General features: G+C 38.7%; 2 protein-coding genes across 2 annotated transcripts in view; one reads left to right on the plus strand and one right to left on the minus strand.

Moving 5' to 3' along the window:
• The window catches only part of ADAM10 (ADAM metallopeptidase domain 10), a 39657-nt gene extending 24176 nt beyond the window's left edge, over positions 1–15481 (minus strand). The window contains 2 exon segments of the mRNA XM_014306454.2: positions 9820–9970; positions 15385–15481. Of these exon segments, the coding sequence (XP_014161929.1) occupies positions 9820–9970; positions 15385–15481 (248 nt within the window).
• Positions 15482–15540: 59 nt separating this feature from the next.
• Positions 15541–18061, plus strand: part of MINDY2 (MINDY lysine 48 deubiquitinase 2) — a 29702-nt gene continuing 27181 nt past the window's right edge. The window contains exons 1-2 of the mRNA XM_031055904.1: positions 15541–15583; positions 17578–17999. Coding sequence (XP_030911764.1) covers positions 15541–15583; positions 17578–17999 — 465 coding nt within the window. The remainder of the gene's footprint in view (positions 15584–17577; positions 18000–18061) is intronic.

An 18061-nucleotide genomic window follows, 5' to 3' on the forward strand; every position in this document is an offset into this window, starting at 1 on the left:
TAAGTACTTGAAAAAGTTATACTCTCTATGGATGTAATACACTGCCCAGGGTGTTACACAGATTTGAGCTCCATTTTAGTTTGAGCTTTCCCTGTGACTGAGTTGTCACACTCAAGGATGGATCAGACTCTCAGTGCATTTGAACCAGAAGTTAAATGGCAAGAGATCTGGGACCCATTAGAATCTCTCCTCACTTCTCTAGTATTTGATAGAAGACTTCTTACCTTTCCTCATGAAAGAAAGTTTTTTGGGAAAAAATCCTCACCCTATATAGCACTTTCCTTTCAGAAGTGTATACATAATTTCTTTAAAATGACATTTTTCTGGTTGTATTCGTGTATGTTGCAAATAAAACTGAGTAGAAGCTGTCTCTAACACTCAACTGCACCAGCAATTTCGTATGGCTTTGAAGTACACAGTGCAACAGAATGCAGGACCTCTGCTCTATTAACTCCCATCTATACTGGCAAAGTGGGGGGAAAAACCCAGGACCTGATCTCAGCCTGACAGTTGGTAATTTAACAAGCTTAGCTTGGTGTAACCCCAAAACCACGGACGGATGAGCCCCAGGCCTGATTTACGCAGGCAGCCAGGGAATCCTGAGTTTGCTGCTCTCACCCTTACAGACCAGCAGGACAATTGTGGTGCAGTCATGGGCTACCCTTGGTGGCCACCTGGCCACGCTTTAGGGCCAGCCTTGAGCTTTGCATACACATCCAGGGCTTGCTTTTGGGGGGAAACAGGGAGCTTAATGAAGCTGGGAATGACTGTTCCTTCTCTGGGGTACCTTTCCATCAACATCATCTGTAGGTCCTTCAAAATGGACTGTTAAAAGTTATATGTAGCAAAATAAAAGTGTCACCAGTTTAAAATTTAGGAAGCCTCTATTTATTCTCCTTTAATTTTTACCCTCTCCTTGCTTTCTACATTGCTACATAATAAACGCTAAAGATTCTAACCCGTGCTGCTGATTATCTATCTTTTAATAAAATGAGCTCTATATGCTGGATTAGAGAACTATTACAAATACAAAAAACTCAGCTGTGCTTCACACTAGCAATTCTCTATTTGATTTCTTAACTTAGTTAAACTATTAGATAACCTGATCATCTCTCAGCTATTTTTAAACAGGTCTTTTCTTCGTCATTCAAGCATGCTTGATGAGAACAGGATAATCTGTACAAACTGTTCACCTTCTTAATAATGAAAAATTGACAAATACTCCTTTACTTCTCCCCCACCAAAGGAGGGAAGAGACAACTTGGGACTGTGGGGAGGAAAAGGGCTGGGGAGGGTGGAGGACTAAACAAGCATCTATTCATCTCTACTTCCAATAATTAACAACTTTAGCACATCACCAAACTTCAAACATAAATTCTACGCTGGCTTAAACTCAGTAACTTCATGATTCTTCTGAGGACAGGAAACACTGAGGAAGTTAAATGAATCTGTCTATACAATTATTGAATATGGTTTCTAAATTAGCCACAATGGAAGAAACAAGAAGCTTCAAATAAGCCTTTTGACAATTACAATTTGTACAACATGCACCAAATTCTTAGTGCAAGCTAAGCTATTCCTTAGCCTAGAAACACACCAGGCAGAAGATTAACTAATTTCAGAAAAATAATGCCTCTTTTATTTACACACTTTCTACCTCACAAAAAACACTTCCCAGCAGTAGCAATCTCTAGAACAGAATTAAATCAATTAAGACCCAGTTTTGACCTTGCTTATTTATTACTGCTTCTGTTTTCCACAGATCTGAAAACTGATATTAGTTACTGTATGGCTGCCCACTTGGTTGTAGATCGAATTTTGACAAAAACTTTACACACATATAAAATTATATAATCTGCTTTGATAATAAACTACATCTTATATATTAATGGTAGCACCCAAAAGACTATCAAGAGGTAGATTTTTATTTCTCTATAGCTTAACTCAGAGAGACTATGTCCAGTTTGTGAGTAACACAGCAATTCAGTCATAATTAAAGAAAAAATTATAGTTGAGAGCATCACACTTCGCTAAGACCCAGTACCTTGCCATGGGCTCAAGTTATGTTATCCTAAGCTCTAATCAGAGCAGGTACTCGAGAGAAAAAAACCAAAAAACAAACAAGCCATGTTTATATACTGCCAACATTTGGTAAAGGGTATATAAAGACTTACATGCAAGAGTTAATGCATAACCTATTATTCCATTTCTTTTTAATATGAGTTACCTTCTAAGATCAGTGTTTTCACCACAAAGCAATGTCCAGTATATTGGGTAACTGGTACCAAGTCTGCAGACTTGCACACAAGTGGCAGAAAAATCTGTTATCTGGCATACAAAAAGGGCACTTGGTGCTATCCCTTTTCTGCCTTTCCTCAGCCAAATTGCTGTAACTGGTGACAGGCCCACAGAATCATTAAGTGACCAGAGGAGGTTGTTGAGAAAAGGGAAAGGGGAAAAAGGAGATGGAGAAGTTATTCCACAGCTGAAAGAAGTGGCTGGAGAAAGGAAACTGAAGGGGATTAGTTGGCAGCAGTATGTAACATGACTTCAGTACAAGGAGAGTTCATTTTTAGGTTCACAGTCTTTTCCTCCCAGTAGGAACCAGAAAAATCCTCACAGCCGTGGCTTCATCACCCTCTTCACAAGTCAGCATCTAGAAAATACTGTTCTGCTTGAGGTGCAAGTCTTTTATCCTCACTTTTCCTATCTAAGAACTCAGACTCTCTTCTTGGAAAAATGGAAGGGGGGCCTATAAATGGACAGGGATAATAACTTGAGTTCTTCTTTCTAACTGCTTCCATGAGGCATGCCACAATCCACTCAGTTCCCACAAGACTGTCAGACTCATTCCAGCTCTGAACTGTAGTAAATAGAAGGCAGCTTAACAACCTAATACTGGATTTATACTACCCACAATTCTACAGAACCATCACACTTGAAGATTTTTTCATTGTTTTAACTCGCAATTAAACCCACATCACATACTTTATCACTTAATTGATAATTCCCACAGTCCTGCTAGTTACACTAAAGAAAACTTATCTTTGAAGCAGCACATGATAGGGCCTCCAGGTTTATCACTCTTTCTTTGATCCACCTAGATGCACACAAAATCATCCCCTAGTAAGTGTTTATGTAAATCCCAATCTCTACAGTATTTCAACACTCAGCCATCTCAGCTAGAATGCCTGCAACTTATGTTTGTTTTCTATTAGCATCTCTAGGATGACACTTGTGGTTATTCAGATGTCTTTCCCAACCTTCAGAAGTCAGACTTGCTAAACTTGGTATTCTAGAACACTAGAGTGAGGATGCAGCCTTCTTTCCAAACCATTTGCCGCTGATTACTCTTGATATGCATAGCTGCAAACACAAGCTAGCTCAGATAACAGAAACCATCCAAGTAGGATTACAAGAAGCTACATGTTTGCTAAGTTACACTCCGAGAAAAGTATCTCTCTGTCCTGAAGAGGACAGTGTACAGATTTTAAAGGCAGAACAGCCTTTACCCAAGGTTGACTTTTTTCCCCCTCCTTTCAGTAAAACTTTGGGAAGTTCAGCACAGAGCTGACGTCCAGGTTTCCTGTTTAGTGAAAATAACCTTCCCATTTGTATTTACATGAAGTTGGCTATTCATATGCAATGCCATGTTCTAACGAAAACAAGGTATCAAAAATCAGAAAACAGGTAAAGATGTACTAGAATACAAGCACAAGCAAAGTTACTACATGAATTCAAACTATGGACGTAGTTAGGAAAGAAGCTTTCTTACTTAAACAAGTAAAGACACAGAAGATAAACCCACTAGCTGATAATAAGAGCACATAGCTTAGGTACATTCATTTAAATATACATTTTAAGAACATGACTTTCTCAGAGCTGGGCTGTGTCTACCGAAATGTGTTGGCCAGGGAGCAGAGCTGTAAACCATTAATACCAATTTAAGCAGTACACTGGAAATGCTGCACCTCAGCCAAGCTGTCCAACCAGTCCAACACTACTGTACCACGTGTCTCCCAGACAAACCCAAGTCAAACATCAAATGCCTTTTTTTCCTGAGGGCTACACATAATCCAGCTCATTGTATTTAAATTCATAAAATACAAGACATTTAACCCACAGATTCAGCCCCCAGAATTTTTTAACTTCATTTCAGCTAAAAATGTGTAAGAACTTAGGACCCTGCTTCCCAATTCTCTGCAAGATCAAACTGCTTTACCTACAAGCATCAGCATAGGGTGGGTTTGGTTTTGGGGGTTTTTTGACCAAACAGGTGTAGGAAGTGACACCTGATTCACAGGTGTCTTGTCTGACAAGCTATCTGTCAAGGTATATAACTTAAAAGGTCCAATAGATAGGTAATGATTGAAAAATTACCACAGAGCAGTGAATAATACTAAGAAGACTACAGTAAGAACTAAAGATATCTTTTTTTCCTTTTCAAATTCTGGACAGCCTAAAATGAGTTGTAGTAAGTGAATCTTGCAAAAAAATTCACTTGGTAAAATTCATGAAAATAATTCTCCTAAGTCTCACACAGCCAACCAGTAGGCTCTATTTGATTACTGCTGAACCAACCTACTTAAGCAGTTGAGCTGTTCAGGGGTGTGTTTAAGTGCACATGGAATTGAAAGAGACACAACATATATTTTCAGATTAGTCCAGTAATACTGAATCTGCTTTTTGTTCTGACAGGCTCATAGAACATAGAAGGCAGATCCATTTTATGAATTGAGCACTGTGCTGTATGGACATTTTAAAAAGTACTTAAATTAAAAGCCATAAAAAGAACATCTAGTGTAATAAAAACCTTAGATTGACAATAAAAAGTCCTCTTTAATGCAACAGTAACTGGCTCAGTAACTTCAGTCCATCTCAGCAAGGCAGCACGCTTAGAACACCAATTCTAAAATCAGCTTATCAAGTATTATTTCTCTGCAGGTATCCTCCTTTGTTTTCATAAACTACTCAAATATGGCCAACAATTATGTTGTTTAAACACATTTACCAGTTCTCAGTAATGAGGGCAATATGAAGGATTACAGATTACTACAGAATCAAGAATTTAAAAAAAACTCTCAGACTTAAATAAGAACTGAAATTTTGTGGTCCACACTTTTCCTATAAGGACCATGTACAGACCATACATTCCTACAAACATGTGTGAACAACTTACAGTATTTCTCAAAAAATAGAATTTTAGGTAAAATCTACAGAAAAAATGTAGCTAAACTGTAAAACATCTTAAAGAAATTATTGACATATCCTTAATTTAATAATAAGCAGGTGTTATCATGTGTTCAAGTACCACTTGAAAATTCAACTGTTCACTCAAGTTGTGTGGGCACTTTTCCCAAGCAACAGTCATTAACTAATCTAGGAGTGTTGAAAGTGGGTGTGGATGGACAATTAACAGGATCAAGCAAAGAATTAGAAAGCATAAGTTATTAGCAACGTATTAAATAAAAAGCTCAATGAAAACAAAGTTGAACAATACAGACATCATTTTTCCCTTCTGAATGCATTAGCATCTCAGGAATTCCCAGTTCTGTCACTAGGTAAAAAGCAGTGTTAGAATATCAGACATCATCCAAGTTTTTCAAGCTCTGTCCTCAAAATCACTATGAAGCATTCAGCATATTTCTGACATTCTACAATGGATAGAAATTCAGGTCAAGATATTCTACGATTAATATATTGCAAATATTTCTACTGAAAAAGGGAAGAAAACTTTTCAGTTTCTCAGCAGGGGAAGCGTTGTGTCCAGAAATGAACCATAGCAAGTGCACATTTTGTGATCAGGTGCAAACTGTATAAAATCTAATGTCAGTTTGAGTGATGTTCCAACTTCCTTTTTGAAGCTACTGATGTTACCTTGACATGCAAAAGGAAGTTACTCTATTTTAAATGCTTCACTGTATCTCAAGGCAGTGCCAAAGGCACTTCTTTGAATCAATCCATGTATTTTGGGGAGTCTGTGCTTTATTTTGCTTTTTTTGGGGGGAAGGGCTGTGAGATGGGTTCAAAAACTGTTTTATATTAACCAAGTTCCTGGTATTAATACTGGGCATTCATTAACTTTGTGTGAGCCTTTCCTGGACTCAAAGGGCGCCTTAAATTAAATCACACTAGAACACTCAATATGAACTGGCAGGTGGAAGAGCTCTGATACACACCCAGGATCATTTCAAACCTTCATATTCCTTCCAAGTTGAAGCATTACAGAAATAAACACATTTTACACCACTGGGGAAGCAATAATGCTAATTAATTTAATACACGGTTTATTATAAAAAAGAATTAATAAGGATTTGTAGCTCAGTTTCAGCAATTTTAATTGTCCTGCTAAGTTAGTATTTCAGCATTGAAGAGTGTGGCTGGTTCAGTCTAGTTCATCGCACCTACCATAAGAAGTTGTATTTTATATTACCAAACAACAATGATTTTGAAAAACTTCTATTCTGAGCAGTATATTGTGTGGCATCTAACTTTCAGATAAAAGTTAAACAGAGAAGGTTTCTGAGTGATGGCATATTATACAAATGGCATTCATTTGTAGAATTACTAAATCTGGTATGAAAAAAGGTAGCTTTGGGTTTAATTCCATCATTTCAGTATCTATTTCATTATTTAACTATTAGCCCATAGTTAAATGGTCCCTTTCATTTGGTACAAATATGTAATATTTAAGTTGTGGTTTTATTTTTTCCTTTTTCAACAGAAGGATACTATGAGATATAGTTCTTAAATCTAAACAGCCCACTGAAAAGAACAGATGCTACTAACACAATCCTAAAATACTGGTAGCTGCCAGCTATTTTCTGGACAATGAAACTAAGTCTGATGAATGCTTATCTGGCATATGTCAGCACTGCCACTGAAAAGGCTGGTACTGCATCCTCCCTCTCACCACTGCTGCTTAGTTCTGCACTCCTTCTCCTTAAAGCAAATTTGCCTCTACACTGAACAGAAGAACCAATTAACCTCAGTGAAAAATAAGCAGCCAAATCACTTTCCCATCTTGACTGGCCACGTGAGCAGCAGGTGCTTCCTTTGGCACACACCAAAAGATGAAGTTTAGAAGTTCCAACTGCTCACAGAGACACAGCCTGAGAACCACTGTTGCCCAGCTTCACTTGCTGCTGCCAGCAGAGAACAGCAGTAAATATTAGGACAGCTTTTCCATTGTTTCCTGGCTACAAAACACAGCCATTTCACCAGAATCCAAATCAAAATACAAGACTGTCATTTCAGTCCTTATAAGCAGAAGCTGTTTACTATATTTATTAAGTTAAGGGGATGCAAGTTGGGCAGCTGTGTGCCAATAAACCACCACACCTGGACAAACCTTAACAATCCATTTGGTAAAAGGCCATTAAAAATATCCGGTAAAAGTTTTCAGAATATCAACTCTCATGTTGACTGAATGCCTTTAAGTTTCACCATCTAAATGCCACAGCACTTTAAAAGCCCACAGCCTACATCTTCATCATTCAAGTGTTCTGCAAAAGCTTTATTTCCTACCTTCACACAAAGTAACTCCAATGCTTGATAGAAAGGTTTTACTTTTGTCCTTCTCAGTGATGACATAAATCACTTAGTTATTCCCAATAAACCAGCTGCAACTGCAAAAAGCCAATCCTATTTATACAGCTTCTCAAACTGCTACATACCTTCAAAGCAAATAAACAAACTCTGAAGTAAAACCAATTCACTTGATCCTTCCTAATTCATATTTAAAGCAAAATGAAAATATTTTGTAAGAACACATCCAAATTAATAAACAGGAACTTTGGACTAAATTTACATCCTGTCAACTACCCTCTCTTTGGTAGGAAGCATTAGATGTGCCACAGGAAACTACCCAACTCCTAGATTATGGACTGGTTTGACCTTACAGTCAGTTTCCAATCAGCCTCCTCAGTTAATGATGGATTTGTGCCCCAAACCAAAGGGATTTATGATCAATTCCACGTATAAACACCAACATTTTTCTTCATGAGTAACAGTAGGTGTTACCAATTGTTACCAATTGACTAAAGCATGGTCTTCCTCTGTGAAGTAAGAGAGGAAAGATTTTTTTAGACATTATCCTATGTGCAACTCCCATTTTTACAGGATAAGGATTTTCTACCCCCCGTCTCACCACAAAGAGAACTCAGAGCCTAAGCTAGCAGCTCTATCTTACAGAAGATTATTATGGGATCTTCATCAATGAGAAGATGAAACTGCTCAAATGGCCTGAAATGTGGCCTGGTCCCAGCAAGAGTGGTTCCATCCTTCTTCCATCACTCCTTCAAGTTACACTGGTACTTTTTTCCCCAAATAATTTTTAGACAGATTAGTGTCCAGATGCTATTCCTTGCATAGCTTTAACACTAGCAGTGCTAGCACAAGGATGATGCTGGGAATGTGGTTAGGCCTGTTTCTCTCTGCAGCAGTGCACACTTCAGTGAGCTTAAATTATCAACCAGCCTGCAGCTTAGAAGTGGCAGTATTAGGCTCAAACTGAACTTCACTGCCTTGCAACTTTGCTGGAGATTTAAAAGTAGCAAGGTTTACACTGTGGGGAGCCTCTGGAACATTCTACTCTGCAGGCTTGTTTATTAGAACAATTTAAAAGGGAGAACTAGAGACTGCCAGTGAAGTTACAGCAGAGACAGCAGCACTGTGACTCTTTAAACAATAAAAATCCTTGGACTAAAAATCACACTTGAAAACATGGTTTTAAGGACAGGCCTTCAATATCAGGATTTGGGTTGTAGTTTCATAGCATTTAGAAATACAGCCCTAATGTTGACCTTCCAGGAGCATGTACTGAAATTCAGTCATTACATCAGAAACCTCCAGGAACAACACTTCATTCCCTGAAGAAATGACAAGCTGGCACAAAACCAAAACACTTACTCAAAAAACAATATCCCAAACAGATTCAGGAGACCCAGGTTTACATTTTCTCTGTTAAACTACTTTTGTTTTCACATATGGTTAACAATTATTTATCAAGTTCTAAATACTTCAATTGTAACTGAAATAACAAGGAAAAGAAGGGCATTACACATTCCTGAAATATATTAAGAGAGTGGTGCTGCGAAGGAGGGAGTCACAGAAACTAAGACTCAGACACAAATATTATAACTTTCTTTCTGTTATCCTGGGTTATATAAAAAGCAGGCAATTCCAAATTGCAAGGAGATCTTCATAAGTGAAAACCCAGAAATTATACTTCAGTTGGTCACACTGAATATCTAACTTCATACTGGATCTTACATGTTAAATGCAAGGCAAAGCATGTCTTATAACAGTAACCATCTTTCCCCATGTCAAATAATTTCTAAATTTCCCAATAGCACAAAAAAATCAGACAACACGAGTACACACATAACAGAATTTTTGGCCTATCTTGCAGCTTCAAATGCAATTTGAAATGTTACTTTTTCTCAATTACATTTTCTCAGGCAGTTTGGCACCATTCTTGGAAAAAAAGAAAGAAGAAAAAACCAATTATATATGCAACACAAAATTGCATTATAAACTCAGAATCAATTCCCATTCTGTTTTGAGTATGATTCCATTATTTAAGCTTCAGAGTGCATTAACAGTTACCATCAGATGTTTGAAGAAGTGCTTGCAAGTAACAATTTCATACCTAAACTGAACATGAGAAAAAATACTTCACAGAAACTGCACACAGTGCAATGTGGTGCATTCTAGCTGATGTTATTTTGGTGGTTGCATTTCATCCTTTCCATTTCACTCCAATTAAAACACATGAATAAAATATTTAAAGCAAACACCTTTTAAGATATCACTAACCTTCCATGAGCATGGAAATCCAGGCGCAAGAACTGCTCTTCATGTGACACTGCTCTTTTGGCACGCTGGTGTTTTTGGTGTAACAAATCCACGTCGTAGGACAGCCCCTCATAGTGTCTAATGTACTTGTTTAGAGGATTTCCATACTGGCCTGGAAAACAGAGACAACCAGGTTATAACCATACTACCAGGCATGGCAGACCCGTGGTGCAAAGCAGTTGGTAACAAGGACCCAAATTCCACATTATATCATTTTAACTTCTTTTTCTCCTTTGTACACATCAGATTCATTCTACTCTAGTCCCACAGACAGGACACAAAATCTGCAGCTACAAGTCCATCAGATGGGCCTTGGAAAGCATCTTCTACTTGAATTTCAATCCAAGTATAGTTCATTTACTCCAAAACTACCCCACAATGCAAACTATATCGCTGTCAACAGAAATGCTTGAGAGATGTTTTAGAAAAGCACTCCTGATTCAAAATAAGAACTGCAACAGCTGAATATCTCTCTTCAGGTTTCCTGAAATTGTGCTTCCAACTTCACTCTGCAATCATGACACCACACTATCTGCTCAGAATGTTTGTAGTCTACATGTGAAATATCCAGGGAAATTAAGACCAAATCATAACACCTAGCAACAGATTTTCTATCACATGGAATGTTCTACCACATGGAAAAGTTTTATTAAAATCTATCTCCAGAGATGTAGATTCAGTTCAGTCTATTTTGTACAATTCCTTCTAGGGTAATATTTATGCCTTATGTTAAAATGAGTTCATGGCAGAAAAGGGCAAAGATTTTTACCCTCCTATCCTGATGGAGGAAGAGACACTAATCACTAAAAGAGCCCCAAAATACAACTTGTGGAGAAAACCAGAAGAACTCTGAATTATGCAAGAAGAAACAATACTATCTCATAATCAATTTAACTTCAAACCAATCTAAATGTTAGTTCTCAGGCACTACATGTGGTATTTTTCTTCAGAGATCTAAAAAGATGGCCAAGTAAATTAATACTTTCAAATGCATTGCTTGCATTTAGCAGCCATGTGCACAAGATGATATTGCTGTATCTGTTTAAAATTCAATTAATGCTATACTGCTGAGAAATCCCATTCAAATTTACTCACAGTACTGTAGGCTTCTGCAAATGTTGACTCTTCATTGTTAACTGCAAATACATTCCAATAACAAAACTTCATTCTAATTTCCTCTCACTCTTAGTCTCAAAATACATGTCCATTCTCACTCAGCTTTTCAGAAAGGAAAGTGTCTTAGGCGCCTTAAAATGTTTACAATGTGTGGTTCAAGAAAGTCTACATTAATTCTAATCCCAGTAAGACACAGAATCATTACAAAGTTTCAGTAACTAGCAGGAGTTGTGAGGATGCAGAAAGTTGTTTGTGTTTGTGGTTTCTCTCATCACTTCTAACATAACCCCTCCAAAATGAGCCTCCTATAACCCAAGAACTTCTGGGTACCAAATCAAATTGGCCTGAGATCATGCACAATATATACATGTGCCTGACTACAGATACATGCTGTCCAATTCCAGGTGTATAACCCAGAAGTGTCAACATTTAAGAAGACAAGCTTCAAAATTAATTGATATAGGCTAAAACTTAAAAGTTTTAATTGTTAAATTAACCTGAATCTAGAATATTATATTAAAAACTTGCTTTAAGAACTTGATCAAAACTAGAGAGTAAGTACACTGCAGAATGTGTAAACTTCTGTGCTCCAGAATCATCTTTAAATTTTCTGTGGTAGGAAGCTTGTAATAATGCACTCCTTAAAATGTGACAGACCATTTTTCTTCTCAGTATTGCAAGATACACTTTGAACAGCTTCAGGCACCCAGGAAAAAAAAATTGAAGTGTGACAACTTACTGAAGACCCAATAACACTTGGCACTCGATCCAGGTCTCATGATCACATGAAAAGATGAGAGACAGTGTTTAACTGAGCCACAAAGAATAGTTTTTAAGTGCTAACTACTGTGACAAGACAGCAAAAGACTACTGACATTAGAAGTTTTATAACTGTTCTCTCTGCTAAGGAAAAGCAGAGGGTTTTAAGCAAAGATATTTCTTCTTAACAACAACAACAAAAAATTAATACACTTGGTATGATCACACAGGGAAACAACACTTTCTCTTCCCTTTCTCCAAAACTTAAAGAACTCCTTATGTTTTAAGTACTCTGATAGCAAACACTTAACACAAACACTCCTGCTGCTCTCTTGTTGCTTAAGCAGAGCAGCTGCACAGCACCTAGAGCATTATGGCTTCTCCAAAAAGGGACTTAATGCTTCAGAATTAACAGTTTCACTTCCAGAAACCTCTATAACATCAACATTGCTGCAGCATTCAAAGTCTGCAACTGATCACACTCTCCTGGTAGTCAAACCAGCTACCTATCAAAAGGGATTATCTTCTTTGCAAAGGTAGCTTAATAAGTAGCTCAACCATAGTAACACAAGAATCTACAGAGGATTCTGAGGCAAAAGTTCATTAAACTGAGGTACATGAGGCAGTGAGAACTGCTGGCTCCAGTTTCTGTAATTATAAGACTGCATCAAAAAGGAAGAAGTCTTTCACAGAATTTGGAAGCGGCACACCCCAAGAAATCACTACAATACCACACACCAGATCCCAACCTCTGTTACAAATTACTGCTGCTGTTTTCTGTAAATGAAAAACTAGGGGTTTGGGGTTTTTAACAAAGACTACATGACCAAGATCTTTTCAATTAAGGATACACTCAGGAAGCCCACAGTAAGAAACACTGAACCATGAACACCTAAATGTAGTTTATGGGAACTGCCCTACAAATTCCATGTGTCATGTTGCCATCAACAAAACAAAACAGCGTGATGCCTTCCAGGCAATCTGGTGGAATAAAACAACATTACACTCCACCTAAACACTAAGCTAGGAGACAGAAACCCTTTAGGATACAGACATCAGAGACTGACAAGGGGATGGCTTTTGAACTTGACAGTATAGTCTTCCAAAGACTTGCTAAACTAGATGTGGCATTTCCTGTGACAAATTCCCTGCAGGAACGAAGCTTTCCTCTCACCAGCTTAGAACCAAACACTGGGAAGGACTTAAAACAGAATCCAGCAGAGCATTTAGGCAAATGTCTCAGTGTGCCTGTCCCTGTGCAAGATGTTTTGTGTGTGAGGATATACAACTCTTCACCAGACCCTGTGAAAGACGTTTTGTGTGTGAGGATATACAACTCTTCAGGATCCCTAGAGAGCTGTGAAGCATCTACAGTTGTTGTTGTTGTTGTGAACAAACAAATCCCACTGGACCGGTATGGAGTCTGAGACATGTACTCTCACCTTCTAACCAGCCTTATGCAAAGGCTAAATTGGATCATCCATGTGATTTTAGCTGTAAGCTTCCTGTGACAAGGTGAGCAAACACATGTAGCAGTTCTCTGGTGGTGTGTGCTCAATGATTCCCTGGTCAATTATTTTCCCAGAGAAAACCATGAAGAGCTTTTCCCCCCAGATAAACCCTTCCCAGCCTGCACCTGCAGCAGATGACATGAGCAAGGGAACACTTCAGCCACCTGGATATCCACAAGCCCACGGGATCAGAAGGGATGCATCCAGGAGTGCTGAGGGGGCTGCCTGACACCACTTCAAGGCTTCCATCACCTGTCTAAAAAGTTCCTGTTATAGAGGGGAACGCCTGACAAATGTCATCCCCATCTTCAAGGAGCAGAGCCTGAAGAATTACAGGCTGGTCAGACTAATCTCAGTGTCTGTGAAGATTCTGGAGGACATTTTTATGGAAGCTAGCTCCATGCACAAAAAAATGACTAGTAATAAACAGTACTGAAAGTTTACCCATGTAAATATAAATATCTATTAATTTTATACACATCATTATAAAACAGAACAACATTTAACTTCCCATAAGAGGATAAATCAACCATGCACTGTTCTAAAAGATGAAGTTTGCATTAAACCACTCAGATTAAGACTTGCATGACAAATGCAAATAGCTCAAGCACAACTCAAGTTTGTTAGTGGGGCGGAAAAAAGCACAGAATACAACTTGACAGAGTATCAGAAATTGTTCAGAAGCCAAGCTAACTCACCAGACAAGTCTTATTACTGCAAGCATCATCACTAATTTGCAGATTTAAAATGCCAGCATGTGATAAACATCTTGTAGAGAATTATTATTATAATTTCAATTAAGATAATCAAAGCAACTTTTGCTTCAAGTTATTTTCAACATAGAGTTTATCTATCTTACAAAAAAGCTCCATTTACATGGGACATTAAAGAATGTACACTGCATTTGGATTCAGCAAGGCAGAAATTCTACTGTGTACCTCCTGACTCGGATTTCTCTGAAGAATTTATCCACGCTGTTGTTTCCAAACTGCCAGCAGAAGGGCAGGCCCTGCTGCCCTTTTACATCTACTCTGTTTCCATTCTTCCCTTGCACTGGCACTAGGTTCAGCTGACGAAAATATTCTCTCTTTTCTGGTCAAGTGAGTTTTTGGTGAAAGAAAAACATGTAATCAAGAAGTCAAGTCAGGATCATTTCCCTTCACTGAGGCCTCCATTTAGGGCATGGTCAGACAGTATGGCAGCAGCAGTGGCAGCAGATGTCTGCTTTTTATTGACCTTCTTCCCCTCCACCCTGTCAAAGTCCCAGCTCTTCTTCCCCATCAGCCCTGGCTTTGCTCAATAAAGTAACTCTAGTTACACATCTGGCAGGAACTGATGAATTTTTTTTCTTTGGATTGACTTCTCATGCCAGGAGGAGAGGTGGGAGTGCAGGGCAGGACCACCAGACAGCAGTAACTCAGTACAGCAGCTCTGCCATACTGCAAAATGAACCTTTGCATCTTTTAAAAGTATAAACAAACTGCACTCTGAGGCTTTTGGGTAACAGTATTTCAAAGCAATCACCTAAACACCTGATTTTATTTATTTTTAATTACCACAGACATTTCTGAAACAACCATCTGACAGCTGTCTTGACTAGGCACTATCTCAGCCATAATATTTTTATTTTCAACTCCAAATAAATGCTGGAGGCTGAATGCTGCCATATTTATGAAGGCTACTGTTCTTCTCAATTTATAATAAGAACACAACTAAATCACTCAGATGCTGATAGCTCATAAATGCCTTCCCACAACTCCCCCATGTGTCCAGAAAAAAAGCAGAATTTCTCCCATGCTCACTGGGAAATAGGCAGTTCAACATCCAGCAGCACAAGACACTAAGATACAACTTGGAAATCCTAGCAATATAAAAAGAGCATGTTGTACCAGTGACAAGAAACTATTTATCATAGATTTGCAATGATATCCAGCATTTCATCAGTCTAGCCAAAGCATGGTCACTCTTATTAAATCCAAGCTTGTCAGAGACCTCAACAGTTCTCCTTTGTGTTTGCTATTGCTTTTTCCCTTTTTATTTTTTTTAAATGACCCTTAGGTAGAAGGAGAGGTTAAATTAGCTATTTCCACTCCTCTACGAACATCATTATGTATGGATAATTAAGTACTGATTAATATACCTGCATGCATCTTCATCACATGCAACAAAGCATGCTGCAAAAAGCTGCCAATAATATCACCCAACTGAAGCACCACTTCACACACATCAAAATTCATGACAGCAGCAGTGAGTGAAGAGATGCCTTAAGCCAAGCAGTTCCAGGGGTGTTGGGAAGATGCTGAGATTCACTTTTAAAAAAAGAATTCTTAAAAGTCAAGGTACGTATACCCTATCTCAAGTAGACACCATATACCAGAGACTAAACTCTAGCTCTCCCTAATTACTAACAGAAAGAAAACAAAATAAATGGTGTGGCTTTTCCTTCTTATACTATTTAAACAGTATTCAAACTGACCTGCTGGACCTTTGGTTTTATGAAGGTGATACTGATGCAGTGGAAGCAAAGAAAGCAGAAGAAAACACTAGAAGTGACCTAATACCAGAATATGATCAAGAATGTTTCTGGGCCTTTTAGGCCAAACTTCTGATAACGTGTCTGCTTTAACCACACAGACACAACCTACCAAAACCATGAAGCAGCCCAAGACAGACTCTGCAGTACATTTCACAGCGCAGCAGCACTACTGATTGCTTTTGATTGCATTCCCCTCTCATAATTTTAAGAACAATATAAATGACAACTGAAAATATTTTTTTTAAGAAAACAAAGAGATTTCACTGAACCTTTTCAAATAAACCATCCAAATTATGCTGCACCATTGTTTAGAAGTTGATGTTATGGTTCATACTTAGCTGTGAGCTAATGTTACAGTTGGTTCTGTTAATCTATACCTTTATATCTAGAATATGTAGAGTGCCTGCACAGTACACAGGCACAAGGCCTTGTGTAATTCTGAAAGAGTTCAAACTTGGGTATCCCACAAAAATACTCCAATCTTAGACCAAACATACATACCCCTAATTATTCTTAAAGTGCAGATTAATAAAATTTCCAGCATGATTACTATGTAATACCTACGTGGCTTAAAACCAGACAACTTTACAGATAAATGAAACTTAGCTTCAAGATCTGTGTAAGATTATTGAGACCAGATGCACTGCACACAAATGAAATGTAAATTGTTGGGTTCTCATCAGGCCTTTCCTTTGCACTGTTTTCACAGTAACTTCTTTAAAAATCATGAACTTGCCCTTTCCACACAGATATTAGTGCCTGCCTAGAAGGAAAAATATGCAAATGAAGAACCTATTTTTCAATAAATAAAAATATTCGCAGCATATATTAAACTCTAGAAATGTGAACACAGGTAAAATAGACCTTCCTAAACTTAAAAGTCTAATTTTAATTTAACACAGAACTATGGTGAATCTTTCATAATTACATTCAGAATTTTACCAAAAACGTTCTACTGGATATTTTAGAGATGTGTATGGGAACTATCACTAGATTTCTATCCAGCATTATCAATCTTTCTTTAAAGATTTACCTGCACTGTTACACACCAAAGCCATGCACTTCTACCAACTAATAGTGAGGTGTGCTTCCTAGTGCCCAGAAATGTTGACGATGCCTGTTCTTCTCTCAAAGAAAAAAATTAACAGGAATTTCTGAAATATGTTTCATCTATATATCCAGAGGACTGCACCTCACATTTTTACTACAATTTTTAAGGCACAACTGCCTGCCTGGAACTAAAGAGTGAAAAAAACCCTCAAAAATTAACCCTGGTTAATTAATTATTTTGAGTTAGTTCTGTGCCAGCACCATTTAGATGAGAAAACAAAGACGCCTTGAAAGCATGCCAACAATTAAGTCTGAAATATCTTGATAGCTTACAAAAATCCACGAAGAAAAACGTAAATTTTTTGGTGCATCCCACTCCTAATCATACAAATAACAGGATGGCTTCTGACCACGCAAATCACCCTGCTTTTCTTTTCTCACGGCTTAGCCACAAGTACAAGCTACCGAAGTTTCCCATAGTTTGATGTTACTTTTTGAGAATGTGTGGAAGACCAGCATTTAGCGCTAGCTTCTTTGTTAAAAAACCTACATATTGATGCACACAGAGGCAGAGCCCAGAAAAATCAGAGAGGTGCCAAATGGAACAGAGGAAACAAGTCTTTATCAGTTGTTCCACCCACAGTTCTCTAGAAACACCCTCCCAAGTCCACACTTCCCGAAACTCTTTCTCTGTACAAAGTCGAAACTATTTTCCCTGCCATGATTTAATCAATTAAACATTACCAGGCGCAGTGGAGAAACTGCCCAGTTCCAAACGCCGAGGAACAACTCCTAACGGGAGCCGATACAGTTACACGTCCCCATACACACAAGCGTGTTTCGCCCCGGCCTGGCAGAGCGGAGACCCTCCTGGAAGTCACGATCACACTTCGGGAAGAACCCGGGCTCCTCTTTATTTCCTTAAGCTGAAGTTTCCGCCTGCCCGTCCTTCCCGGATTCGGGGAGAGAGAAGCGGCCGTGAGGGCAGGGAGCCGGGAAGCGGCCACCGGGACCGGGAGGGAAGTCCTGAGGGACGGAAGCGGAGCCGGGAGGGGAAAACAAACAAACACAGCCGAGCGCAGAGAGAAGGACCCGAGGGGGAAGAAGAGCGGAGGACAACTGACCCGCTCCTCGGCGGGGAAAGTCCCGGGGAAGGCGTGGGGCGCCAGGCCGGCCCCGGGCGGCGGGGGAGAGGCCCGGGCGGGCTGAAGCGGCGGGCGGAACGGGGAGC

The sequence above is a fragment of the Geospiza fortis genome, unplaced genomic scaffold (genome assembly GCF_000277835.1).
Source record: "Geospiza fortis unplaced genomic scaffold, GeoFor_1.0 scaffold171, whole genome shotgun sequence".
NCBI classification, from domain to species: domain Eukaryota; kingdom Metazoa; phylum Chordata; class Aves; order Passeriformes; family Thraupidae; genus Geospiza; species Geospiza fortis.